Raw genomic sequence first — 27,554 nt, 5'->3', positions numbered from 1 at the left:
TGTGTTGGTTATATTAAATCCTTCATGAAGTTTCACATAAATTCCACTATTAAGTGAATCATAAAAATGATTGTAACATATATTAGAAGTAAATTGACCTTGATAATTCATAAGAAAATTCTTACAAGTATTTTCAAATATTATTCAACATTAAAATTATGACCATGACAAAATTATAAAGTGTGTAATATATGCAATTTTATCACTTAATATTTTTTTATTATAAAATTTAATATATAAGTATATCAAATGATCAAACATAATATAATATATTTATATTATATTTGTTATGTTATCTATCACTTTCTTTTTCAATTTTCAGACAATTTTTTCACTTTTAGTGAGAATTATTTTTTTTTTTTCTTATAACTTATTTTTTATTTTGTCTTTGAGACCAATTGTATTTAAAAAAATTTCACAATAATATAAACAATACAAATATTTTATCAAATACATAATATGGATAATATGATTAGAGATAGAATAATAACCTTGACATATGAATTTGAAAAATATGATTTTCTTTAATAAAATTCTTCATAATTTTGTCTTACATGTTGCAACACCAAAGAAGAAAACACTATTATGTTGATAATGAATTATGAAAATCAACATAAAACTATAAAGTATAATGTAGAAGAAATAACAAAAAAATGATAGAATAATAGAGAGCTAATATATAGGAGAGAATAAAGAGTTCCTTACCTTATTTCTAACAATGAGTATTTATAAACACAAATTATAACAAAATAATTGCCAACAAGATAATAAACACTACAATTAAATATTCATAAGAAATGATAAATATAAAGCATTAATAATAGACAATTATAATTAAATATTCATAAGAAATAAGAGTGTTTATGGATTGGTTTGATTTGGATATGAGGTAAATTAAAGTCTGAACTAATAAATGTTGATTAGTTTGGTTTGGATTAGATTTACCACAAAAATTTTGATATTTGAAACAAACCAAATCAATCAACAATGGATTAGTTTGATTTTAGATTACTTGATTTTCTTAAAAAAATAGTTGATATTTATTTTTTTAAAACATAAAAATACACTATCTTATCACAAAATTTAAATAAAAAACTTATTACTAAAATAGTCTAAACAACATTCAAGCATAAATAAAGAAATAATGTAAAAAATATAAAATTAAAATAGTCAAATATTTAAAATTAAAATAAATTAATTTAAAATTAAGGTAATCCTTTTTTTTTTTGTAAAGATAAGATTAAGGTAATCCCTTAAACTTAACTAAATACTATAAATTATAATCATTAGCCAAATAATTGTCATACATTCTAATAAATCATTATGCACTATTAATAAAATCACAATATTCTAAAATAATAATAATTAAAATAATAAAATAAAATAAAAATCATAATTTTAATTGATTCGATTATCATGTTTTTAAAATACATATATAAATTAAAGTTAGATTTAATTGGTTTGAATTAGGTTCGAATTAACTTAATTATTTTATTTGAGTTATTAATTTTATTAAATTATCTAATAAAATCGTAAAATATAATGTAAAAAGAATAAATAAAAATGATTAAAAAAATACATAAAACAATATAAGAAAAATTTTCTTACTTTATTTCCAACAATAAAATAACCTATTAATAAACATAAATTATAGCCGAAAAATCAAGAATAAGATAATAAACAACTACATCTAAATATTCATAAGAAAGGAGAATTATAAACATTAATAAGAGACCGATTAAATATCGACAAGAAAGGCGAAACTAAGCGATTAAATCAATCATAACTGAAAATGATAGGGATTAATTCATGCTTAAGTAAGGTTAGGGTTCGAATCTTGTCTTATATATATAGTTGCATTAAATTTTGGGATTAGCTATCCCACTCTTTATATTACGGAGGAACGAAGAAAAAAAAAAAATTATAACTGGGACTCGAAAAGAAGAGCTACCATACAAGAGTGGTCGTGAACACGAAACGCATTCCCCGCACCCCTTTTCGAAGGGTTTGGTTTTCAATTTTCATCGTTCGTCTCAAGTCTGAACTCAACTCTCGGTCGCACACACATAGTCGCGGTTTCGGGGGCGAATCGACATGGCGAAGTTATCGTCTTCGTCGTCGAACTCTGAGAATTCCCGTGAGCTGGTGTGCGTCGGAACGCTGGAAATCGCCACTCCCAAACCCGTCGGTTTCCTCTGCGGCTCAATCCCCGTTCCCACCGACAACTCCTTCCACTCCGCTCTTCTCCCCACGCCCCAAACGTACTCAGCAACTCTTATTATTGCTTATTCTTGTTTTTGCTTACACTTGAATTTGAGTTTTAGTTTTGATTCCGCGTTGCGTTTTGATAATCGCGTGTTGCGGTTGATTCAGGGTGAGTGCTCCGCGTTACCGCTACCGGATGCTCCCAACTGAGACCGACCTCAATACGCCGCCGCTTCTCGCCAATTTTCCTGAGAAGGTTCTTCCTGTTGGTGCTGTGCACTCCAAGACTACTGGAGGAGGTGATTTTTCTTCACCCTTGGTAGTGTAACTAGTTATTTATTTGCTTGTAGGTTTAATTACCCTTTTGGCTTCAATAGTTTCATAGTTTCATGAACTTTAGTATTTAGTATCTAATTCCTGTTATTAAAAATAGTTCATTTTAGCTCCTATGCATACACTTTTTGTTTTCTTTTAGTTTTTATAGTTTTATGAACCTTATCTTTTAGTCTCTATAAGAATAGACGACAAAGATTAATAGGGAACATAAATGGTATGCATTGGGACTAAAATGAGGCGTTGTTAAGTAGAGTGGCTGAAAGGTAAAGTTTATGAAATTATAGGGAATAAAAGGGTGACTAAAGCTTATTAGTATAAGTGGAAGTTCATATTCAATGAATTGTATAATTTGATATTTCTCTTGTTTTTAATGTTTTATGGAATACCCGGCTTGTAGTTGATTTTTGTTTTTATCATTATAAGCTCTTAGGACTTTTCATTGAGTTTAGCTGCTTCTATTTAGTTGTAACCACGGGAAAATGGATGCTATGCTGCCTATCAATGAACGTGGAGTGTCCTTTATTTATTCTTGAATAAGGTGATAGTTTAGTTATCCCATCTTGTGGAGAAGGTTTGGTTGTTGAGTTAATGCAACTGTTACAACTTTGTGAACGCAGTTATGTCATGGCGAGGAGATCAGTTTCCTGTTTTATTGATTTGTCTAATGGTAGTGGGACTTTGTTATCGGGCTTACAGTTAAAGGGTCTACGATAGGGAAAATAAGGGTGATGGTTGAGGATTGGGACTCAAGCCTGTTATAGTAATAACTGTATATTGGATAGTTAATAGTTGTCACCGGTAATTTAGTTTATAAACAAAATATGATATAGGGTGTTAGTTAGGACTTAGGAGCAGTCATTGATTGACAGAAGAAGGTGAAGTGAAGGCTCAAAACTCTTAAATCTCCTGGAGTAGGAGAGCTATCACACTTGCGTCGAACATTGTTCTTCAGTATTTGATTAATACAAGTCCAAAGATGGAGGAGTTCCATCAATAAACCAAATGGAACCAAGATTGGTAATGGTAAATTTGGAGAAGGGTTACAACATATGGACGAGACTTATTTGAGATGTTTAACAGGGACTGGGCCCAAGTTGTGAACTAAATGGTTGAGTGGGAAAAATTCTGGTGCAATACCAATTACAGTAGTGCTACGAGACTGACTCCATTTCAGTCTCCATAGAGCAAAGACCCTCTGGTTTTACCGATAGGTACTACATTTCCCTCCACAGTTAATGAAGTCCACAAATTGACTACAGAAAAAGATGAAATGCTAGCAGAGTTGGTAGCTAGTTTGCTTAAGGCTTACAATATGATGAAAGTCCAAGCTAAATAGCTAATAAGCATAGGATGGAGGTCCAATTTCTAGAGGGGGACTGGGTTTTTCTAAAGTTTCAACCTCACAGACTCAAGCTACTATCCAAACAACCAATGAGAAGTTAAGCCCAAGATTATGACTCATTTCAGATTTTCTGATTTTCAAAAGTATTGGCCAAGTTGCTTACTACTAGTTGTGCTTATTGGGGAGCCAAATCCATCGGTGTTTCATGTTTCCTTGTTGAAGAAGGCCATTTCTTTGCGAACATATTCCCAGCCATTACCCCCAAATAGGTTCGGCCCACACAGATTGTGAATGTCTTCTTGTGATGCCAAGGTGCTGATAAGTGGCAGAATCTCCATGATTATGAGAATTTATGGGGATTAACACCAACTATTTAAGACAATTTTCCCGATTTTGACTTTGAGGACAAGGTGAAGCCTTTTTATTTGGGCCAAGAAGGGGTTATTGTTAGCAGGCCTCCAATTAAAAGTGTCTATATTATGAATAAAAAGATGATGTTACATGGGGCATTGGTCTGTTACTAACAATTTTCCTATTTCTTTGCTAACTGTCTATCAGGCATAGTTGACATGTATAATCAGAAATAATTGAACATTGTTAAATCCTCAATTAAATAGGTACACCCCAGAAGGGGGAATAAGGAACACAAAGAGTTAGACAAATGGTAGGAATGTAGAATCCAAGAAGGGAGGGGGGTGAATCTTTTTAAAATTTTAGTCCCCACACAGGTCTCAAATAGGATTTTTGAAAATTTCTTCAAAACCATTTGCTATTAATTGATTTATAATTATGGGATGCATAAGAAATTATCAATGCAGTCCAATTACAACTTAAATGATCATGCTATCGTGAATGTAATGATTTTTGTTCAACTTCGATGCAATGTTAAGAATGTAAAGTTGAGAGAGAGATATATAAAGAGAAGAAAACAAAGCAATTTGTCCTGGTTTAATGACACCTCGGTGATCTACATCTAATCCTCAAGCATAACAATTGAGGTTTTTTACTATCAACAATTCTTTTTTCTACAAACACTCAATTGCACACACAATTGATAAATGCAAAACCCAAAGTTTCTTGAAACCCTCAAGAACATTTTTTTCACTGGTGGAAACCTACTACAACACAACCATAAGAACAACATTTAGATGAAGCAAAGTAGAGATATCACCTTATCCTTGTGAAATTTACACCATTGAAAACCCTTAGCTGGTGACTTCTATTGAATCTTGGTCAAGCTTCATAAAAACCCTTTGCTTTATTATAATGAAAAGCATTGATAATCCATGACGTAGTACTTGGTTGAAGCTTTTCACAGTTCTCTCACGTTACAATGCCTTAGAAAAAGTTTTTGAAGTCACTCTTTGAAAAGGAGCAAAAATTTGTTATTTTATAGATGCAACTGAAATAATTGATTATTTGCTTCACATAATTGATTATTTTGTTCATTAAAGCTCTAGAGTTTGAATTAAGAACAATATAATTGATTACTTTACTTCTTCAACGATTTTTACAGATGACATGTATTTTCAAAATGTCAAAAATCTGTTATTTCCTCATTTAACCAATTATTACAATGATATATTTTTTTTCTTAAAAACAACCAAGAGCAAAATAACCGATTATTTTAAGTATGTAATCAATTTTTGTTCCTAATGCTATTTATCAGGAAATTTGGAGAGGACTGCAAACCTTCATAGAGCTGCATTATCTTTTTTTTCCTTTGTATTTTCTTCTTTTCCAGCACATTGAGAGAGTTAAATCTATAGTTCTTTCTTCCTGGGTTGATACTGTTCTCGTTATTAGTCAAAGAAACAGAGTGCTGTAATGAAATACAGATGTTCGAGTGCTATCATAAAATACAGATGTATGCTTACACATTTAGACTGGTTTCCATTTCTTTATCATGGATTCATACATTTGATCTTACTTGTGCTTTTTGTTGTTTTGAAAACTCAATTTGTTGGTGACAGATTTTCCTTGGGAAGGCACTGCTGTTGCATCAAATTTCAATAGAAAATGTGAGGCCCTTGCAGTGTCTGGCTTGGTTGATTATGGAGATGAGATTGATGTCATTGCCCCAGCAGACATTTTGAAGCAGATATTTAAAATGCCATATTCGAAGGCTCGATTATCAATTGCTGTTCATCGCATTGGTCATACTCTTGTTTTAAACACAGGGTGTGTATTTGACCTGCTCTTGATTCCATTTTGTTGCCATGAATAACATCCACTTAATTATATAGTTGTCTTATAATTGCTGTTGCTAATTGTCTTTCGAACCATGATAAAATTTTCACTTAAGAAAATTGAGCTCCCCTATACTATCTATTGCATTTTGAAGCCATAAGAATTTGAATTCTTTATTTTTATCAGAAGAAAAGGTTAATAGTTGAAGATAATGATATATTATGCCTCAGCAAAGAAGGAAATGCACGGTTATCGTCCAAGAATTTATATAGTTGCATATTTTGGTTTTAATGCATCCACCATTTATAGATCGTGCATTCTAGTTCTTGTTGTATCATGTGTGATACATCAAAGATGATTTTTTTCTTAAAGGTCATTATTCAACTTTATTTAAAAATTAAAATATAATTCTTAGTTAAGGTGGTTGCACTGGTTATTAGCTTTTGCTAGATTAAATCCTCTGTAATTTCTGAATCCTGCTATTGGACTTCTCTTTACTTTGTTGAGAGGGAGAAAAACCAGAGGTCATGTGATGAATCTGTGTGTTGACTGCACAAAGGCTTTTATTTATAATTAGAGTTATAAATAACAATGGATAACACTTACGATTATACAGTTCATAATATCCCTAATTTCAATATTACCCTATTTACGCTATTACATAATTACAAGATTCCAAACAAACAATATTCAAGCATTTGATTTATAAGTGACATTATTTATAAAATGCAGGCCAGATGTTGAAGAGGGAGAAAAATTGATTAGGAGGCATAACAATCAATCAAAATGTGCGGATCAATCTTTATTCTTGAACTTTGCTATGCACTCAGTCAGAATGGAGGCATGTGATTGTCCACCAACACATCATGTTTCATCAGAAGAGCAATCAAAATCTTCTGTACTTCCTGGAGGAAAACCACCCCATATTGTGGTACAGAATGATGATGTTGTTCAAGCTGAAGGATACAATTGCCATTCTGAGTACTCACAGGTTGAGAAAGAAAGCTTTTATTGGGGAAGCAAGAAGAATAGGAGAAATAAGAATCATAGTCCAGTCAAAAAGGTGTCACAAGTTGGTGAAAAACCCAGATCATCGATGCAAGAGTCTGAAAAGCAAAGAAAAGTTGGAAATGATAACTTCCTTAGGATTTTGTTCTGGCAGTTCCATAACTTCCGCATGCTCTTGGGAAGTGATCTACTTTTATTCAGTAATGAAAAATATGTTGCTGTGAGCTTGCATTTATGGGATGTCACACGACAGGTGAGGAACTTTCTTCTAAATATATCTTGTATTTCATATTTAGCAGATTGTTAATGTTTGTTTTCTCAATTTTGATAGGTCACACCTTTGACTTGGCTTGAAGCATGGCTTGACAATGTCATGGCAAGTGTGCCTGAGTTGGCTATATGTTATCATCGCAATGGTGTTGTTCAGGGGTATGAACTTTTGAAAACCGATGATATTTTTCTTTTGAAAGGGATATCAGAGGATGGGACACCTGCATTTCATCCTCATGTTGTGCAGCAAAATGGTTTGTCTGTTTTGAGATTCCTTCAGGATAATTGCAAACAGGATCCTGGAGCTTATTGGGTACTGTTATTTATTTATTTATTTTCAATACATTTATATATTTGCTTCTTTTAGTTTTATTATGTTAATTTATTTTTAACAAATTTATTTTGCTTAGTAGTACTAAGAGCCCTGACTTAGAGTTTTGCAGCTTTATAAAGGTGCTGGTGAAGATGATATACAACTTTTTGATCTTTCCGTTATTCCCAAAAACCGTTCGTCAGATGATAGTGATGATGCTTCAAGGTCCTTGCCATCGTCAATCAGTAGGGGTAGAAGTGATGCAGTATATTCGTTGGGAACTCTCCTCTATCGAATTGCTCACAGGCTTTCTCTCTCAATGGTGTGAAAGAATGAAATGTATTTCTGGGCTAATGCTGCTTTCAGTGGTTTTTACTAACTACTGTCTCTTTTCATGTAGGCTGCTACAAATAGGGCTAGGTGTGTGAGGTTCTTTAGAAAGTGTTTGGAATTTCTGGATGACTCGGACCATCTGGTATGTTTTAGGAGTAACAATTGATTTATTCCCCAGTCCCATGTGGCTGGAGTTTCCATTTATCTTCTGTTGAGATAGATGACTGCATTTTTGATAAATGTTTTACTGAACAGGCAGTACGAGCAATTGCTCATGAACAATTTGCTAGGCTGATTTTAAATTATGATGATGAGTTGAATTTAACATCAGAATCTCTGGCCCTAGAATGTGAACTAACTGTTACTGAAGCCAAAGAGTCTTGGGATGCTGAAAACAGCAATTCTGAACAAGGTGCCCATGAGGTATTTTATCTGCCTGCTGATGAGAAATCAGGTGAACATGGAAATATGATTGAGAACTTAGAATCAGAATGTCCTGCTAAGATTGTTTCTGAAGAACACAAACCCACATCTGGGGAACTGATAGCAGTCAGTACCACAGGATTGAGCAACCAAAGAGGGGATGAACCAAGCTTGTATCCTGACGTTAGCTCTTTGGTTTGTGAAGTATGTCCAGTTTCCACACCTGTGGTTCAGACAGTTGCTGATCCAATCTCGTCTAAGTTGGCTGCTGTGCATCATGTTTCACAGGCCATTAAGTCTCTGAGATGGATGCGACAGCTTCAGAGCACTGAACCAGAGGTGATGAATCAATTTAATGAAAATCACGATAGACCATCATCATCTTTTAATGTTTCTGTCTGTGCCTGTGGAGATGCTGACTGTATTGAAGTTTGTGACATTCGAGAATGGCTTCCAACATCCAAGTTAGATCATAAGTTGTGGAAGCTTGTTCTTTTGCTTGGAGAATCGTATTTGGCACTTGCAGAAGCTTATAAGGAGGATGGCCAACTAAATCAAGCTTTAAAGGTCATACAACTATCATGTTCTGTTTATGGATCAATGCCTCCACATCTTGAGGAGACAAAATTTATTTCTTCAATGGCTAGTGGTTCATCCTTACAGAGAAAACTCATTGATCTGAATGAAAACACATGGCGGGATGATGTAAAAGATGAGACTGTTAATGGATATACTGAAAGAAAGTCTTCTACTTACCTCTTCTGGGCCAAGGCGTGGGCACTAGTAGGTGATGTTTATATTGAATTGCATAGGATAAAGGGTAAAGCAATCTCAGTACAAGATCTGAAAAAACCTGCAACTGCAACCAGAGAATTAAGAATGTCATCTGAGGTTGTGAAGGAAGTTAAAAGGCTGAAGAAGAAGTTGGTTCAAATGGACCAGAACTGCAGTTCATGTTCCTTGGTAAATTGCAGTTGCCAGAGTGACAGAGCTAGCAGTGGGAACAGTGCAAGCAGTAGTAGTGCAGGTGCAAGCTCCATGGCTCATGGTAGAAAGCATAGTAAACGATTGTCTGCTAAAAATGCAAATTACTTGCCTCCAAAAGACCTAGGAGACGAGTTCATTCATGACAAGGAGAATAGAAAAGATTTTGACAGCAAATACATCGAGCACAGTAATAATGGCGGAGACCTGAATTTGACAGATAATCTTGAGAATGGGGTTGAACTTAAATCTTTGGATGCTATAAACACTAGAACCCTTGAGGGATCCTCAGAGATGGGCGCCTCATGTTCTAGTGTTGTCTCTCAAACTGAAAATAATTCAAAGGAAACAGGTAAAGTAAAAAATGGTGGGATATTTGAGTACCTAGTTGAACCTCTAGCGGGAGATGTAGAGTCCAATCTTGTAGCTGCTTTAAAGTGCTATGAAGAAGCTAGACTAGCATTACTTAAACTTCCAACTAGTATGTCTGAGTTACAATCCGTGGTTAAAAAGAAAGGGTGGGTTTGCAATGAATTGGGCCGAATCAGACTTGAAAACAAAGAGTTAAGTAAGGCTGAACTGGCATTTACTGATGCTATAGATGCATTCAGAGAAGTTTCAGATCACACCAACATAATATTAATAAACTGTAATTTGGGCCATGGCAGACGGGCTTTGGCTGAGGAGATGGTATCTAAACTTGAGAATCTAAAACTACATGATATTTTCCATAATGCATACAATCATGCATTGGAAACTGCAAAACTGAAATATATAGAATCCCTTAGATATTATGGGGCAGCAAGGTTAGAACTGAATGCCATCCATGAGGATGATGATTCTGTGACAAGCAGCTTGAGGAATGAGGCACATACGCAGTTTGCTCACACATATCTGCGGCTTGGAATGCTTTTGGCAAGAGAAAATTGTACGGCAGTTTATGAAAATGGATCGCTGGGAGATACAAGTGTAAGTCAAACCAAACTCCATGACAGAAAAGCCAGGAAAGATATGAGAAAGCATGAGATTTCAGCTAATGAGGCCATTAGGGAAGCCTTATCTGTGTATGAGTCCCTTGGTGAACTGCGCAAACAGGAGGCTGCATATGCTTACTTCCAATTGGCTTGCTATCAGAGAGACTGTTGTTTGAAATTTATGAATTCTGGCAATAAGAAAAGCATTTTGCCAAAAGGAGAAAATAGTGCTGTGCAACGAGTAAAGCAGTATGCATCTCTGGCAGAGAGAAACTGGCAAAAAGCCCTGGAATTCTATGGCCCCCAAACTCATCCAAATATGTATTTGACTATTCTTATGGAGAGATCAACTCTTTCATTAAGCCTTTCAAGCCATTTACACTCCAATGTGGTATTTTCCTGCACTTCTTTTACACATCAATTTTATTCTGTCATGACAATATTTTACTGAAATTTTCGGTTAAGTTATATAATTCATCATCACCCTTTTCTGTGGTGCTATGTACTTTCTTGTACATATATTAATAAATTTTCCTTGAAAATTAACATATTTGGGCAGAGTCCGTTTATCTGTTTGTCAATGTAATTATAAAATTAGCTTAGACCCTTTATCAGCTACCAAAAAGATTATAAAATCCATAAAACCTGTTTCTGTATTTAAGTTTACTTCCCAGTTGAAACTTGGTTAAAATGTCTCAAAGGTATTCTATTAAGGTGATAGCTTAGATGTGTTTTATTGTGATATGTGAACTGCATAATTTGCCCAAGTACTGTATTTGACAAACATGACCATGTTCGGTATAAGGAGGTCAGAGAATACATAAAATGATGAAAACTCTTGAAGAATTTTCTGACTTGAATTTTTCAGAACTAATTAATTGCCATAAAATATCTTCTATGATATTCCATGAAAATTTGTAAAGACTTTACTCGAAATAGTTTTATTGAAATTTTGTTTTAGATAGACCCATCAATTGAACCAGTGCATATTTCTGTCATTTGTTGATACTTCCAGAATTTTGTTGCAGGTGCTGGAATCAGCTTTGGCTCATATGCTTGAAGGACGCCATGTTTCAGATACAAATGACGACACTTTCAGTATTAGTTATCCTGAACTACATGCAAAATATTGGAGTCAATTGCAGATGCTTTTGAAGAAAATGTTGACCACAACCCTTTCATCAAGTGCAAACAAATCTCCCAGTCAACCATCTTCAACATCTAGCAGATTTGGAGATGGTGGAAAGATCAGGGAGCTCTACAAGATGTCCCTGAAGGGTACTGATATGGCCCAATTGCATAAAATGTACACCTTGTGGACATCATGACTGACAGGAACTCCATGCTGACATTCCCCTCTTGCTTAGATCAGATCAAAGTAAATTCTTTCCCGCTTCTTTCTGATTTTTGTCTTAATATTTGTTGTTGTTGGGCTAACTGTTTTCAAGCTGAAACTAGAAAGTACTTATAATGTGGTTGTCCTCCTGTAGTAAATTTATGTCACGAGGCTCTCTAATCTGTTTTTTTCCTCTCTCAAATCTTTCATCTTATAAATAAGCAAATAAGTTAAAGTTATCTTGTTATAAAAGATGAAAAGGATTTGAGAATTTATTGTTATTAATATATAATAATGCAAATTATTTTATTTTATTTTATTTTTAAAGCAAGAACTGAAGATTGCAATTTTTTTCATAACATTGTAAAAAACAAACTTGTTTTCAGATTCAACGTCGGTATGAGTGTTAAAGATGAAGAGAAAACGAGACGTGAAATCTGCATCGCCTACGTTCTCTTCTTGGTTCATTTTTTTTAAGAAAAAAACTGATTGTAAAATAAACTTTAGCTTATTTTCTTAAAATATCAGTTGTTTTTATGAAGCTGAGAATTTGAAACTTATTATTTTTTAACAGTTTTTTTCAAGTGCATTTACTGCATAAAAAATAATTATTTGATGTATTCAAAAGAAATTAAATATCTAAATATCATTTTTCATCATGTTTATTCAAATAAAATTTCATTATGATTATAGTTGATTGTAACAGTAATCAATTATATATTTAATTAATTATTGAAATAGTTTAATTTTTACAATTTTTTAAATGAGGGAGATTATAATCTCTCATTTTAACAGGTTTTTTTTTTGAAAAAAAAAAACTGTGCTTGAGGCAAAACTTTAAATTTCTATATATATATTTTCTGGAAAAATGAGTTATCTTTATGAAGCTAAAATTAGAAGTTCGTATTTATTTCAACGGCTTTTTTCCTGTTTCTAACACACTCTCGAGTTCAATCTTATTAGGTATAATAAAAAGGTTTAATTTTAGTAAAAGGTAAATAGATTTGAATATTATTCATCCTTCAAATTTAAAGGGAAACTTTGTTCTTTTCCCCATAGTCAATCTCAAAGTTTAGGTAAAAGAATAAAAAAAGGTTTTGGACAAAAGGATAAGAAATGGTGGTGGAATGAAAGTGTGTGAGAAACAAAACAGAGTGTAAAATTGAGCGAGACATGATCCAAAGCTTTTTAGGAGTTTTACAAATATTGTGGAACAAAGAATACAAAAGGATAATAGTATAGATATGTCAGACGATGCGTCATAACCTTATGTTTCGGTTTAAATAAAGTTTGACTTGATCGAATTCGTTTATTAAAAAATGTTATACTTAGATTTTTTTAAAAGTTTATTTAGGTAAAAAGGCCTGGTCTTAAATTTTTGTAAAAGTCTATTATTGTATGTTTGGATAGGATAATTTATAAGTCAATTTATTTATTATATATATATAGTTTTATTATATATATATATATATAATTTTATTAAATATAAACATATTATTTCTAATATATTCAATCGTCAAATTTGTACACTTATAATGAATTAATATATAATTTTTAGAGTGATAATTATGTCACTTGCAATAATACAACAACATGAAATATCACTGGATTATCATTTTTTGCACAAATAATTTTTCTAAGGGGGGTGTATTGGTTTAGGATTTCGTAGGATTTTAAAAGACTTTTTTTGAGTAAAAAAATCCATTGGTATTCAATCAGGATTTTATGTCACTTAAAAACAATCCAGTGGTATTCAATCTGGATTTTTAGGATTTTTTAAAGAGTCCATTAAAATCCACTGGTATTCATTTGAGATTTTTTACAACTTAAAAACAATCCATTGGTATTCAAAAATTTAAGGATTTTAAAGGATTGTTGTGTGAGAGGGATTTTGAAAGACTTTCTAGTGTTATCTATAAATACCAGATTCATAAAACAATCCCATCCAAACCCATCGGATTTTGAAGGATTGTTTGAAATGATTTTTCAAGTGTTTTAAGAATTTTCAAGTGAGTTTTTCATCTTTTTTTCTATGCTCCTGTCTTCTCCATTTTTTCTCTACTAATAATACTACACTATTGTTCATTGCTCATATATAATACTATTCTCATACCATTCTCCTATTTTGTGAAACTCTAATATGTAAATGATAGTGTCATTGACTTGTTTTATTTTTCTGTTCGTTCTCTTTAATTGACTTACTTTATTTTATTCTATGTAGTTGAATTTGTTCCTTTATATAACACAAAAAAATACTTGAAATTTTAACTTTTAAGTGATAATTTTTTTTATGACACACGTTAAGAAAAGAAAAAGGTGAAAGATGAAATTGATATCATAATCTCAACAATATATATATATATATATATATATATATATATATATATAAAAGATGAATTTGTTAGGGTTTTTGTGAGTAGAATGAGATAAAAATGGATCTTAGTAGGGGGAAGAACCCTCTTAGCATAAAAATTGCGAATTCTCTATTTCCCTTGAATTTGTTACTCTTATCCCTCCTCCTTTTATGACTCAACAATTATTTTATTTTTTTTACTATGAATTTTTCTTTTTTCTTTTTATATTATGAAATTAAGATTTTTTATATTTTAAAAAAGAAAATTAACATAAGACATTGCAATATCTAATTTTTTAGGATTTAGGATTTATGCCTTCATTAACTTATTTTTTAAAAAAGAAAATATTGTTAAAATATTTGTTAGAATAATTTATATTTATAAATATCGTTAAAAATTATCATATATATATATATATATATATATATATATATATATATATATATTCTCTATATCTAAATACTTCTGTTTATATAAAAAAATTATATATCTAAATATTTTTTCAGTATCGAATATACTAATTTTTTTATATAAAAAATTATCTTATGTTTCTATATTTTCGTTTTTACATTTTTTTTTTATAATAACTGAGGTATTTGATCCATTTGGATAGCAAAAATATATTCGATCTTGTATGATGGTGTGCTTCTAAAAATAATAATATAATTTTATTGATTTTGTCTATTATCCGTAATTATTTATATAACTATTTTTTAACATATATTGTTTTAGTAATTCAAATGGGAGATTCACAAGGAAATAATAAAGAAAAATGAAAAGAGAAAGAAAACTATGAAGCTTGGATTAAGGATGATTCCGATGAATTGTTACAATTGATAGTGGATGCTATAAAAAGAGGATAGAATAGTATAGAGAATTATTATTATTATTTATCTAGACATTATTTTTTTTATTTATTATTTTTATCTTTGACTCTTTTTAAATTTGAATGTATAATTTTTTTTAAATCTTATCAAATGTCAAAACTCCACAAAATCCCACAGAATCCATTAAAATCCTAATTTAAAAGTCTTGCAGAATCCATTAAAATCCTGATTTTAAGTCTTGTAGAATCTTGCAAAATCTTAAAAGTCATGAAAATCCTGCAAAGTCTTTTAAAATCCGCAGGATTTTTTTTAACTAAAAAAGTCCTTTAAAATCCTAATCCAATACACCCCCCTAAATTTAAGCAGTCACATCACAAAACCAAAATTACAAATATTTTAAAATTAGTAAATCAAAATTGTCTATTTAAAAATTAGTTCTACACTTTACAATCTTTATAGTATAGTCATTACACTACTACAACTTCTTTTACATTTTAATTCTAAAACACCCAAAAATTTCTCATTTTAATTAATATGTGAGTTTTTTCTTCTTCTTTAATTTATTTGTTTATTTTTATATATGTTTTATTCTTATCAACACCTCTCATTTTTTTCTTCTTCTTTTTCCCTCTACTTCCTTTTTTTTTTCTTCATCATCAATACTTTCTTTCTTATTTATTGGAGGACTCTAATAATTATACACATACAAAATATTAAAATATTATGTGTAATTATTTAAAGAGGGTATAAGAATTTTTTTTTTATATCTGATAGATATAATGATGTACAAAATAGTGGAGATATGTAACCCGTTTATAATAAGTAGAGATTTTGATGAAACTTGTTGCATTGTTTAAACTTGCCAGCATAAAATACTTAACTATACAATTTATTAAACCCTTCTTATATTAAACACTCCCTTCGTTTTCTGGTCAGGGGTGTATTAACAACATAACTAAGCCCATTGGGCTTCGCCAAAAAAGCCCGAACCCATCCCAGTTCCTTTCTTCCCCTGGCCTTGGGCACAAAACAAAACCCTAACTACCGCTGCGAGCTAGCCTCAACAATTTCAGGTTTCAATCGCGATCTTGCAGAGCACTGCATTCTGCCATGGCTGTGAGTATCTTCTTCTTTCCCTCCCCTCCATTTTCTCTGACGCACTTAATCCACATCTTCTGAACTCAACGATTTCAATGCTCGTTTTGCTTCTCGCTCTAAGCGAAGCTGATTGAATGTGCCTTATTTTCTAATTTTCGTTCATCTTTTGCAGACCATACCAGTTAATCCCAAGCCTTTCTTGAACAATTTGACTGGGAAGCCTGTAATTGTGAAACTTAAGTGGGGAATGGAGTACAAGGGTATGATGTTTGTTATGGATTGGTTTTTCTGCTGTTATTTCACTGTTACTCGTTTCATTTCAGTGTTTTTCATTAGGTGGTCAAATGCTTCATGGATTTTTTTTATCATGTGTGGTTTTTTTTTGTTTTTTTTTCTTCTTCAGGTTATCTTGTTTCTGTTGACTCCTATATGAACTTGCAGGTATATATCTAAATTGTTTTTTATGTTCGTAAAATAATTATTGGCTTAGTTGAACTGTTTTTAACATCTGTGATTTATCTCTGTAGCTGGCCAACACTGAAGAGTACATTGAGGGACAGTTTACTGGAAATTTGGGAGAGATTTTAATCAGGTAACTTGGATATCAACTATCCTGTTTGTTAGTGGTTTTTTTGTTTTGCTAACACGAGTTTTTTAATCCAATTGAAGCCATTTTAAACCAGTATATCGAGAAAAAAAAACTGAAAACCAATCAAATCTGTATCAAGAAGCCCTAAAGCTTTTTTTTTTTTTTTTTGGTTGGAACGAATCAATTTCTTATTTCATTTTAGAATCGAATCTTACAATATCCCATATGTTACCATTGTTGTGGTTATATTTTTCTACTCCACCCCAATTAAAATCAAGTGACCATCCCAAATAGTAAACGGAAATGACCATAGGAATGAATGTCATTGGATTACTGCTAAACATGCTTGAATCCTTTATGCTATTTAGGTGTAAAAAAGTTAAAATCACACCCATTACTTTAGATAAGCAAGCTCTGGTTTCTATATTCAATTATTTTTATCTAGAGAGATGCGTCAAGTGTAAGTCTTTTAAACACACCCTATAAGTCTTTCTTATCAGTTAGAATTGATTGGAAATCACAAATTTGTATGATTCCTATTTCTTATTTAATGAGTGAGATCTCGCTAATGATTTTGTAGTTTCTGATAAATTTTAACTACTACTAGAGGTTATGTTAAAGAATGTTGCTAGCACTTCTCTTTTCATATATTTAAGTGGATTAGAAAACAAACTGGTTACCTAAGTAACTAATTCTTTAAGAAAATATGCAAAACAATTAGATAAAGGGAGAAAATATACAAGTGGAATTGTGCTATTTGAAAAGTGTCAACGTACTAATGTAATATTTTTAATAGGATTAGCAAAAAAAAAAAAAACTGAATCATCTAATCCAATAAGAAACTATATTCAACATATAATAACATGGATAAAATTGGTAATATTTACATGTATAGGAACTAATGTAATAAATTTTTATGTAAAAAAATCAAATCGAGACTTCATGACACATATAGGGACTAAAATTATATGTTTAACCTATTATTGACAATGCAGATTCATCTCCTGTCTCGTCCCCGTATCTGTGTTATGTATATAATTTTTTTATATATTAAAAAGCATCGACATTCTGATGTTTTATTACTTCTGAACATGATCAAAATATCCAACAGAGTTTCACAAGAAAACATGCATTTCCTCCTTTTAGCCTTTGTATAATTTTTCTTCTTAATAAGATTATTCCATTTGGTCACTCTGACCTCAGTTGAGTGTTATCTTTTAAACACGATCGTCAAGTCTTATTGAATTGTTTGTATTTCTAGATGTAACAATGTTCTGTACCTTCGAGGAGTACCGGAGGATGAAGAAATCGAAGATGCTGCAGAAGACTAGGGAGTGATAAATGCTGCTAATTGTTGAGACATTAACTGAACTCAATTTATTTTTTCACTCTTTGTATTTTAGTTTAGATTGTAGTTATGTGTAGAGATTCGAATCAATGATGCACTCGCTTGTGAATAGGGTGCCTATGTAAATCTCTTGATGCATTATGGTTTTCAAATATTTCAAATACTTCAAATACGGGTGAGACTGAGATTAGCTTTTCTAGAAAATGCTTGCGGCTCGATTTGATAATTATGGTTTTTCATTTAATTTGTGGTGGCAATTTTATCTTACAGCTGGAAATTTATACTTATGCTTATAGTTAAGGCCCCAAAGAAATGGCTACCGTAAATGTTAATCCAATTTTGGATTTTTTTTAATAAGGAGTTATAACTTATTATCAGATTGGCTTTTATAAAAATAAAAATGATATTTTCAGGCACAAATTCTTGTCTATGGGGGAAATGGGCCTTAAATCTTGGTTAAGTAATACATATGTTAAACCAAGGTTTGGGTTCTATGTTTGTTCTTCTAATTACTCAAATATTATTATTAAAAAAGAAAAATAAATAAAAAATAAATTATATAACTTGATTTTCTATAAAAAAAAATAGTAATTCACTATTGAATTAATTATTCTTGTTCCTTCTGTATAATTAAAATTTTTGTGATCATTTCATTATATATTTGATCAAATAGTCTCTGCAATAATAGAATAGTTTTTTCGCTATGTGTGCGTGTGTGGTGTTGTTTTTGCAAATGTGGTAGGTTTCCATTGCGCGGACTTGCAATTGTATTTACTTGATGCCCCAGCTGAGACAGCGCAACGTTGAATTTAGAGAGTCTGCTATTGAACAGAGACAACGGTAGTTGCTAAATATGAACATTCGAGTTTCAATTAATGTTGGTCTCTGAAACAAGTGCATTTACTACAGCATAGAAAATTGAATGAAACAGTAATTTTGGAAAACTCAGGGAAGTACGTTGTATTATTAATGAGGATGCTTGTCAGACAATATAAGAAATTAGTACCAAGAGGTACTCTGAAGGGGGATGAGGGACAGAGAGAATAAGATGAGAGAGAGAATTCAATGCAACAATCATCACTACTCTTATTCATCCTGAGAGATTCTTTAAAAGGAAAATCACTGGCCCATCACGTATCCCCTTAGGCGCACATTCTCACGTTTCATTCGGTCACTTTTCCTGGGGTGCATGATCCAAGGAAATTGCTCCACGTGTCCTTCTTGCATAACCGAATTTGTCTTCATCTGATTGCCAATCATTTGCTCATTCATTCCATTTTCTGTTGAGCCATGTGGACCTTGACTCTCATTTCCTTCTCTTGGCCAATGTGGGCTTGTTACATTACCTCCCCCATTGAAAACAACCTTGTCCTTAAGGTTGAAAAGAGGATAAGATTGTTCAATGGTGTTTCTGTCTTCCCATGAGGCTTCCTCTGGTTGCTGACCTTCCCAATGGACTAGAACCTGTGGAATCTGTTTGTGCTTCTTGAGAATTGTTCTGTGTTGCAATATGGCCTTTGGTTGTAAAGCAAGTCCCTTTTCATCAATTAACAAAGGAGTTGGTATTTGAGTAATAACCTCATTGCCGCGAAATGCTTTCAATTGAGACACATGGAAAATAGGATGTATCTTGGCTGTTGCAGGAAGAGCAAGTTTATAAGCTACATTGCCAATTCTCTGAGTAATGGTGAATGGACCAAAATACTTCATGCTCAACTTCTGATTCTGTCTCAAGGCCACTGAGTGCTGCCTATATGGCTGCAACCTAACCCACACTTTATCCCCTTCAGCAAATACAATGTCTTGTCTATGCCTGTCTGCTTGTAGTTTCATGTGCTGCTGTGCTTGAATCAAATTGTCTTTGAGCTTGGCCAGCAGTATGTCTCTGGAGTGTAACACATCCTGCACTGCTTGTATATCATACTGAGAAGGTGCATATCTAATAATAGCAGGTGGTAGTCGGCCATAAACAGCTTGAAAAGGAGTCATCCCCAAACTGTGATGAAATGAAGTATTATACCAGTACTCAGCCCAGGGCAACAACTTCACCCAATCTTTAGGATTTTGGCTTGAAAAACACCTAAGATACATCTCCAAGCATTTGTTAAGAGCTTCAGTCTGACCATCTGACTGGGGGTGATATGCTGAGGACATGGCCAATGTTGTTCCTTGCAATGTGAAAAGCTGTTGCCAAAATCTGCTCATAAAGACCCTGTCTCTATCAGAAACTATGGTTTTTGGAATGCCATGAAGTCTGACTATAGAGCTAATGAAAGCTTCAGCAACTTGTAAACTTGTAAAATCAGGCTTTAGTGGCTGGAAATGACCATACTTTGATAGCCTGTCCACCACCACTAGTATCACAGAATACCCTTTAACTAGTGGCAACCCTGTAATAAAATCCATAGCAATATCCTCCCAAATTTGAGAAGGAATTGGTAATGGTTGAAGGAGTCCTGCAGGCTTAGTGTTCAGATGCTTTGCTTGTTGACAGATAACACATTGTTGTACATAAGACTGAATGTCAAACTTCATTTTAGGCCAGTAAAATTCATTTTTGATGCGGGCTGTTGTTCGAGCCACACCTGAGTGTCCACCCACAGTAGAGTCATGGTATTCATTCAGAATTTGTTTGATAAGGTCAGAACCTTGAGGGATGATTAACCTTCCCTTCCAAAATAGCAAACCGTCCCTGCTTGTTATATGAGGACTGCTGGGCTTGTTTAATGAGCAATTTGTTAATTCCATCTGCCAATGAGAATCTGAGGAAATTTTTGTCTTCAACTGCTGCAGAAAATGAGGTACTGTTTCAGACCAAGCAAGATAGAAGGACCTGGACAAGGCATCAGCGGCAATGTTGTCCTTCCCTGGCTTATATTCAATTTTAAAGTCAAAGCCCAAAAACTTATGTAACCAGTTCTCCTGCTCAGGTGTGTGAATTGATTGGTCTGCCAAATGCCTTATACTCTTTTGATCTGTCCTGATGATGAAGGGATGACCAAGCAAATAATGTCTGAATTTTGCTAATGATTCAGTGATAGCATATAATTCCCTAGAATAAGCTGACTGTTTCTGCATTCTAGGAGACATTTTTTTTGAGAAATAGGCTATGGGATGCTTAGTCTGGCTTAACACAGCACCGATACCTATGCCAGAAGCATCGGTTTCCAATATAAAAGGCTTAGAGAAATCAGGCAAGGCTAAAACCGGGGCCGTGGTCACTGCATTTCTCAAAGCATGAAAAGCAGCAGCAGCTTTAGCAGTCCAAGTGAAGGCATCCTTTTTGAGAAGATCAGTCAGTGGCTCAGCGATTGTTGCATACTGTCTTATGAAACGTCTGTAATAGCCAGTGATACCCAAAAATCCCCTCAAGTGCTTAACATTTTTGGGCTCTGGCCAAGCCAAAATTGCCTCAATTTTTACCTGATCCATAGCCACCCCTCTCTGCGACACTGTATGGCCTAGGTACTCTACTTGTTTTGTGCCAAAAACACATTTAGAGAGTTTAGCAAACAATGAATGTTGCTGCAGGATTTGTAACACCTTCTCCAAATCTTGTAAATGAGCAGACCAAGTAGGGCTGTAAATTAGAATGTCATCAAAAAATACTAGCACACACCTTCGTAGTAAGGATCGAAAAATGTCATTCATGAGATGTTGAAATGAAGCAGGAGCATTAGTGAGGCCAAAAGGCATAACAAGCCACTCATAATGCCCTTGATGTGTTCTGAAAGCTGTCTTGTGCCTATCCTCTGGTTTGACCAAAATTTGGTGATAACCAGACCGTAAATCCAGCTTTGAGAAAAACTGAGCACCATGTAATTCATCCAGCAATTCATCCACTGTTGGCATAGGGAAGCTGTCCTTTACAGTGATGTTGTTCAAAGCCCTATAATCAGTACAGAACCTCCAAGATCCATCCTTCTTTTTGACTAAGAGGATTGGAGAGGAAAATGGGCTTGTACTAGGCTGTATGATACCCTCTGTTAACATCTGCTGTACCATTTGTTCAATAGCAGATTTTTGGCTGTGAGCATATCTATAAGGCTTTACTTTCACTGGATTGGAACCTTCCAATAAAGGAATGGCATGATCATGTGATCTCTGAGGAGGTAAACCTGTGGGTGTATTAAAAACTCCTTTGTAGGTAAGAAGTATCAAAGCTAGTTCAGGATCTAGGTCCTTTGGAAGATCTGTTAATTCATCCGCAATACAGTCAGGAGCTTGTAGCTGAATAGTGAAACATTCTGCTATAGCAGCAGTATGTTGTAACCGACGGATGTGTTGGTACTGAGCCTGTTGAGGCAAGACAGGTCTCTCACCTTGTAATGTAATAAACTGATCATTCAACATAAATTTGAATTGTAAAGCACTATAATCAGCCACATGAGGACCTAGTGTAGATAACCAGGCTGCACCCAAAATCAAGTCAGCGCCTGCCACAGGTAAGAGGTATACAGGACAATGAATTTGATGGCCTTGAACGTCCACAACCAAATCAGAAATTACGCCTTCAGCTGTCATGGAATGACCATTACCCACCATCACCTTAAACTGCTCCGCAGGTTGAATTGGTAACTTCAGAAACTGAGCCACTCTTGGTTGAAGAAAATTATCTGAACTTCCACTATCCAAGAGGATTTTCACAGGATGACCTTTTAGCTGACCAGTGAATCGAATTGTACCAAGGCCACTGTTACCTTTCAGAGCATTAAAAGAGAGGTGATGTTCCTGATCTGGAATAATTGCTGCAGCAGCAGAGTCCTGTGTTTCAGCTTCAATAATGGAAGGGTCATCATCCACTTGCAAAATCATAAAGTGTCTATTGGGGCATCTATGTTGTGGTGTGAACTTTTCATCACATGTGTAGCAGAGACCTTTGTCCCTTCTTACTTGCATCTCTGCCTGTGTCATTTTTCTAATAGGGTTGGCTGGGGTAATTTGTGGGTTTTGAGTGTTTGGATAGCTAGGTTTTTGGTTAGGTGTGGGTAATAATGGTGGTTGTGAGTTGTGAAATTTGGGATAAGTATATGTGGTTGGTGTGTTGGCTGGTTTTGTGTAACTGATTTTTGGTTTAGTATTGTATTTTTCTTCAAAAAGCTTGGCTAAGGAAACGGCTTTGAGTAAGGATAAAGGGCTTTGGGCAATGACATCACGTTTGATTTCTGGTTTGAGGCCACTTATAAAGCAATCTAATAAGGCATCTGGACTTATACCATAGACACGATTTGCAAGTGATATGAATTCCATATAATACTCATTTACTGAGGCAGTTTGGAAAAGTTTAAAGAGAGTGGATCTTGGACATTCAAAAGGAGATGGTCCAAACTCAGATTCCAACGCCTTAGTAAATTGTTTCCATGACTGAAAAGGCTGCATTCGAGTGATCATTTGGAACCAAGGTACAACATCCTTGTCCAAATGCACAGCAGCTATAGTCATTCGATGTTCATCCGGAGTATCATAGAAATCAAAAAATTGTTCAGCCTTAAAAATCCATGACAACACTTCCGTACCATCGAACCGAGGAAAGTCAATTTTAACGTTCCTTACCTGAAACGGTGGTTTGGTCCATTGAGGATGAGCAATTGTGTTGGTTGGAGATCCGGTAGTCAGAGCCTGAAGCATCTCTTTCAGCTCATGAAGTGCAGCAGTTTGTTGTTGGCTCTGTAACGAATGCTCAACATCTCGTTGTTTTAAGTACTCTACCGCCTCCTTAAGATCTCTGATATCACCTTGCATTTCTCTCATGCGTGTGTTTTCTGCCATTGCAGACGATGATGAAAGCACCAAATGAAACAAGTGCAATTACTACAGCATAGAAAATTGAATGAAACAGTAATTTTGGAAAACTCAGGGAAGTACGTTGTATTATTAATGAGGATGCTTGTCAGACAGTATAAGAAATTAGTACCAAGAGGTACTCTGAAGGGGGATGAGGGACAGAGAGAATAAGATGAGAGAGAGAATTCAATGCAACAATCATCACTACTCTTATTCATCCTGAGAGATTCTTTAAAAGGAAAATCACTGGCCCATCACGTATCCCCTTAGGCGCACATTCTCACGTTTCATTCGGTCACTTTTCCTGGGGTGCATGATCCAAGGAAATTGCTCCACGTGTCCTTCTTGCATAACCGAATTTGTCTTCATCTGATTGCCAATCATTTGCTCATTCATTCCATTTTCTGTTGAGCCATGTGGACCTTGACTCTCATTTCCTTCTCTTGGCCAATGTGGGCTTGTTACAGTCTCGTAATATATTATCCGTGTGAGTTCAATTTGTTTTACTTTTGATGCGGTAGATTGTTGTCTGACATATCGAGATTGGAGGTAAAAGTGGAGAGGCTTGTAAGGAGATTCTTGGAAATCTGATTTTGGCTAACGTAAAGCATGTTATTGTTATCTTGCTGAAATGAAATGATCAGAAGCGTCATGTCTATTATGCAAGTGTTCAACTATTTCCTTTTTTATACAAAGTGATGCTACTGGATTTTATTTAGTTAGTTAAATTCCTGTGATATAGGAAGCTAAAAACACTGCAGCTCTGAAGGCCAAATTGACAAGCTGCAACAGGAGAGGGGTGAATTTCAGAGAATGGTTATTGGTAAGCAATCAGGTTAGAAGCTTGAATTATGCTTATTGCAGTTTCTTGTTTGGCTGGCCCTACTTTTAAATGGATGAGCCTCTGACTCTTGTCAATCTGACTATTGAATGGCGTTAAAGCAAGTAAAGACTCAACAACTGCATGAGATGAAGAAGGAAAAGGAGTACATAAAGTTGCAGGTGTGATATCTTTTGAGTATTTTTTATTCAAATGAGAACTGTATTTCGGTGATTGTTGTTTACATGATAGGAACTTTACTACTGAATTATTGCATGAGGCCAGGGGTTACTAGATTTGGAAATGATGAAGGGCTGGTATTTTGTATTACAGGAAAGACTAAATCAAGTTTTGATGGATAAGAAAAAAGAGTCTAGGTCAGGCATGGAAATAATGAACTCGCTTCAGGTATCAGCTATCCATGTAGTTTGGACCTTGCTTGGTTGGAAGATATTCAATTTCATGATGGTTTGGTATTATGATGTGTTTAAACAGAAGGAAGGGAGGCAACGATGGAATGGGAAGAAAGCTGACAATGATTTTTATAAAAAGATTGTATGCAAATTGATAAGCTTTCACCCTGTCATTATGGCTCTTTGTATCCTGGACACATCCTCTTCTCTTACAATTTAACTTTTAAATGTTGAAAGGTGGATGCTTATGAGGCAAAAAATCAAGAACTGATGGCAGAGAATGCCGACTTAAGAGCATTATTGGGATCGATACAGGTAGGTTTCTGATACGTAATTATTATTATTTGATGAATTTTATACTTGCAGATAAATTTTCTACATTCCATAAAGAGGTCTCTCTCCCTGATATTCCGTTTCTTTCCATGTGAATATGTGTGTGAATGTGTGTATACATTTTTTGATGTGTTCTGGGAATCAATTATTTTGATGTGTTCTGGGAATCAATTATTTTGTGATGCAAAGTGCCAAATGATGGATGGTCATCGTAACTAAATGGGGACTGGAGAACATTAAATCAGTAGTCAATTTGTGGTATTGGTGGCTTTCAGCATATTATTTTATTTCATCCAATTTTCTAATTTTGTCACCTATGGTCTGTACTTCCCTCTATATGAAGGACTTTATTCTGTGATGCACCTCCCTCTATAAATCAGGTTCCTTGACCTAGATTATGAATTCATGAGTGTACTGATTACAGGTGGACATGCGTGATTTCTTAAATGCTCCTAATGGACTACCAAAGCAACCTATCACTGGGAATGAAAGAGTTGAAAGGTGATCCTTCACAATCTCCATTGGTTGGAAAAATGGTATGGAAGGTCATTAATTTTTCATACTTTGTTCTCCATGTCCAACTGCTTTATGAAATTAGTGAGGTTTTTACTTGCAGGACGTATTTGACCTTCCTTTTCACATGGCAAGTGATCAAATAGAAGAAAGTCTTCGAAACAAAATGACTTCTATAAAGGTAATTACTTATTTTATCCCTTTCCAGTTTTCAGAATGTAAAGTTGAGAGATAGATATATAATGAGAAGAAAACAAAACAATTTATCTTGGTTCAATCACACCACAGTGATCTACATCTAATCCCTAATCAAAAAAGTTGAGATTTTTCGCTATCAACAATTGTTTTTTCTACTAACACTCAATTGCACACACACAATTGACAAACACAAAACCCAAAGTTTCTTGAAACCCTCAAGAACATTTTTTTCACTTGTGGAAACATAATACAACACAACCATAAGAAGAACACTTAGATGAAGCAAAGTGGAGATATCACCTTATCCTTGTGAAATTTACACCATTGAAAAACCTTAGCTAGCGACCCCTATTGAATCTTGATCAAGCTTCATAAAAAACCTTTGCTTTGATATAATGAAAAATATCGATAATCCGTGACGTAGTACTTGGTTGAAGCTTTTCACAGTTCTCTCACGTTACAATTCCTTAGAAAAAGTTTTTGAAGTCACTCTTTGAAAAGGAGCGAAAAATTGTCATTTTATAGATGCAACTGAAATGATTGATTATTTGCTTCAAATTACCGATTATTTTGTTTATTAACTCTAGAGTTTGAATCAAGAACAATATAATTGATTACTTTACTACTTAATCGATTTTACAGATGGCATGTATTTCCGAAATGTCAAAAATCTGTTATTTCCTCATTTAACCAATTATTACTGAGATATGTTTTTTCCCTTAAAAACAACAAAGAGAAAAATAATCAATTATTTTAATTTTTAAGTATGTAATCAATTGTTTTGTTCCTAATGCTATTTATCGGGAAATTTGGAGAGAACTGCAAATCTTCATAGAGCTGCATAATCTTTTTTTTTTTTTTTTTTCTCCTTTGTATTTTTTTCTTTTCCAGCACATTGAGAGAGTTAAATCTATAGTTCCTTCTTCCTGGGTTGATACTGTTCTCATTATTGGTCAAAGAAACAGTGCTGTAATGAAACACAGATGTATGAGTGCTATCGTAAAATACAGATGAATGCTTACATATTTACACTGGTTTCCATTTCTTTATCATAGATTCATACATTCGATATTACTTGTGCCTTTTGTTGTTTTGAAAACTCAATTTGTTGGTAACAGATTTTCATTGGGAAGGCACTGCTGTTGCATCAAATTTCAATAGAAAATTTGAGGCCCTTGCAGTGTCTGGCTTGGTTGTTTATGGCGATAAGATTGATGTCATTGCCCCAGCAGACATTTTGAAGCAGATATTTAAAATGTCATATTCGAAGGCTCGATTATCAATTGCCGTTCATCGCATTGGTCATACTCTTGTTTTAAACACAGGGTGTGTAATTGACCTGCTCTTGATTCCATTTTGTTGCCATGAATAACATCCACTTAATTATATAGCTGTCTTATAATTGCTGTTGCCGATTGTCTTTCGATCCATGATAAAATTTTCACTTAAGAAAATTGAGCTCCCCTATCCTATCTAATGCATTTTGAAGTAATAAGAATTTGAATTCTTTATTTTGATCAGAAGAAAAAGATTAATAGTTGAAGATAATGATATGTTATGCTT

General features: G+C 33.7%; 2 protein-coding genes and 1 pseudogene across 4 annotated transcripts; all 3 read left to right on the top strand.

Annotated features, from left to right (window-relative positions):
* Positions 1-1,917: 1,917 nt before the first annotated feature.
* Positions 1,918-11,894, top strand: LOC109813725 (erythroid differentiation factor-like protein). 2 transcript variants are annotated; one of them, XM_020377971.3, is made up of 9 exons: positions 1,918-2,261; positions 2,374-2,504; positions 5,857-6,064; positions 6,806-7,334; positions 7,413-7,664; positions 7,795-7,986; positions 8,065-8,139; positions 8,253-10,769; positions 11,407-11,894. In XM_020377971.3, exons 1-9 carry the CDS (start codon positions 2,095-2,097, stop codon positions 11,704-11,706), a joined length of 4,371 nt encoding a protein of 1,456 aa, XP_020233560.1. In that variant the 5' UTR covers positions 1,918-2,094; the 3' UTR covers positions 11,707-11,894. The 2 variants fall into 2 exon arrangements, with proteins under 2 accessions (XP_020233560.1, XP_082916615.1); XM_083060489.1 differs by lacking the exons at positions 1,918-2,261; positions 2,374-2,504 and adding an exon at positions 5,696-5,750.
* A 3,958-nt stretch (positions 11,895-15,852) lies between these two features.
* LOC109813744 (putative small nuclear ribonucleoprotein F) lies at positions 15,853-18,134 on the top strand. Its single transcript, XM_020377996.3, has 5 exons — positions 15,853-16,011; positions 16,166-16,253; positions 16,397-16,434; positions 16,521-16,585; positions 17,844-18,134. Exons 1-5 carry the CDS (start codon positions 16,006-16,008, stop codon positions 17,911-17,913), a joined length of 267 nt encoding a protein of 88 aa, XP_020233585.1. The 5' UTR covers positions 15,853-16,005; the 3' UTR covers positions 17,914-18,134.
* A 5,994-nt stretch (positions 18,135-24,128) lies between these two features.
* Positions 24,129-27,379, top strand: LOC145949782 (uncharacterized; annotated as a pseudogene). The gene is made up of 9 exons (XR_014428178.1): positions 24,129-24,185; positions 24,457-24,549; positions 24,657-24,716; positions 24,820-24,942; positions 25,030-25,089; positions 25,185-25,262; positions 25,705-25,816; positions 25,897-25,974; positions 27,110-27,379. The product of XR_014428178.1 is annotated as an uncharacterized LOC145949782 (transcript).
* Positions 27,380-27,554: the final 175 nt, after the last annotated feature.

Source organism: Cajanus cajan, chromosome 7 (genome assembly GCF_000230855.2).
Source record: "Cajanus cajan strain Asha chromosome 7, NIPB_CcT2T_4, whole genome shotgun sequence".
NCBI classification, from domain to species: Eukaryota; Viridiplantae; Streptophyta; class Magnoliopsida; order Fabales; family Fabaceae; genus Cajanus; species Cajanus cajan.
This window is presented reverse-complemented; position numbering and strand designations above follow the sequence as displayed.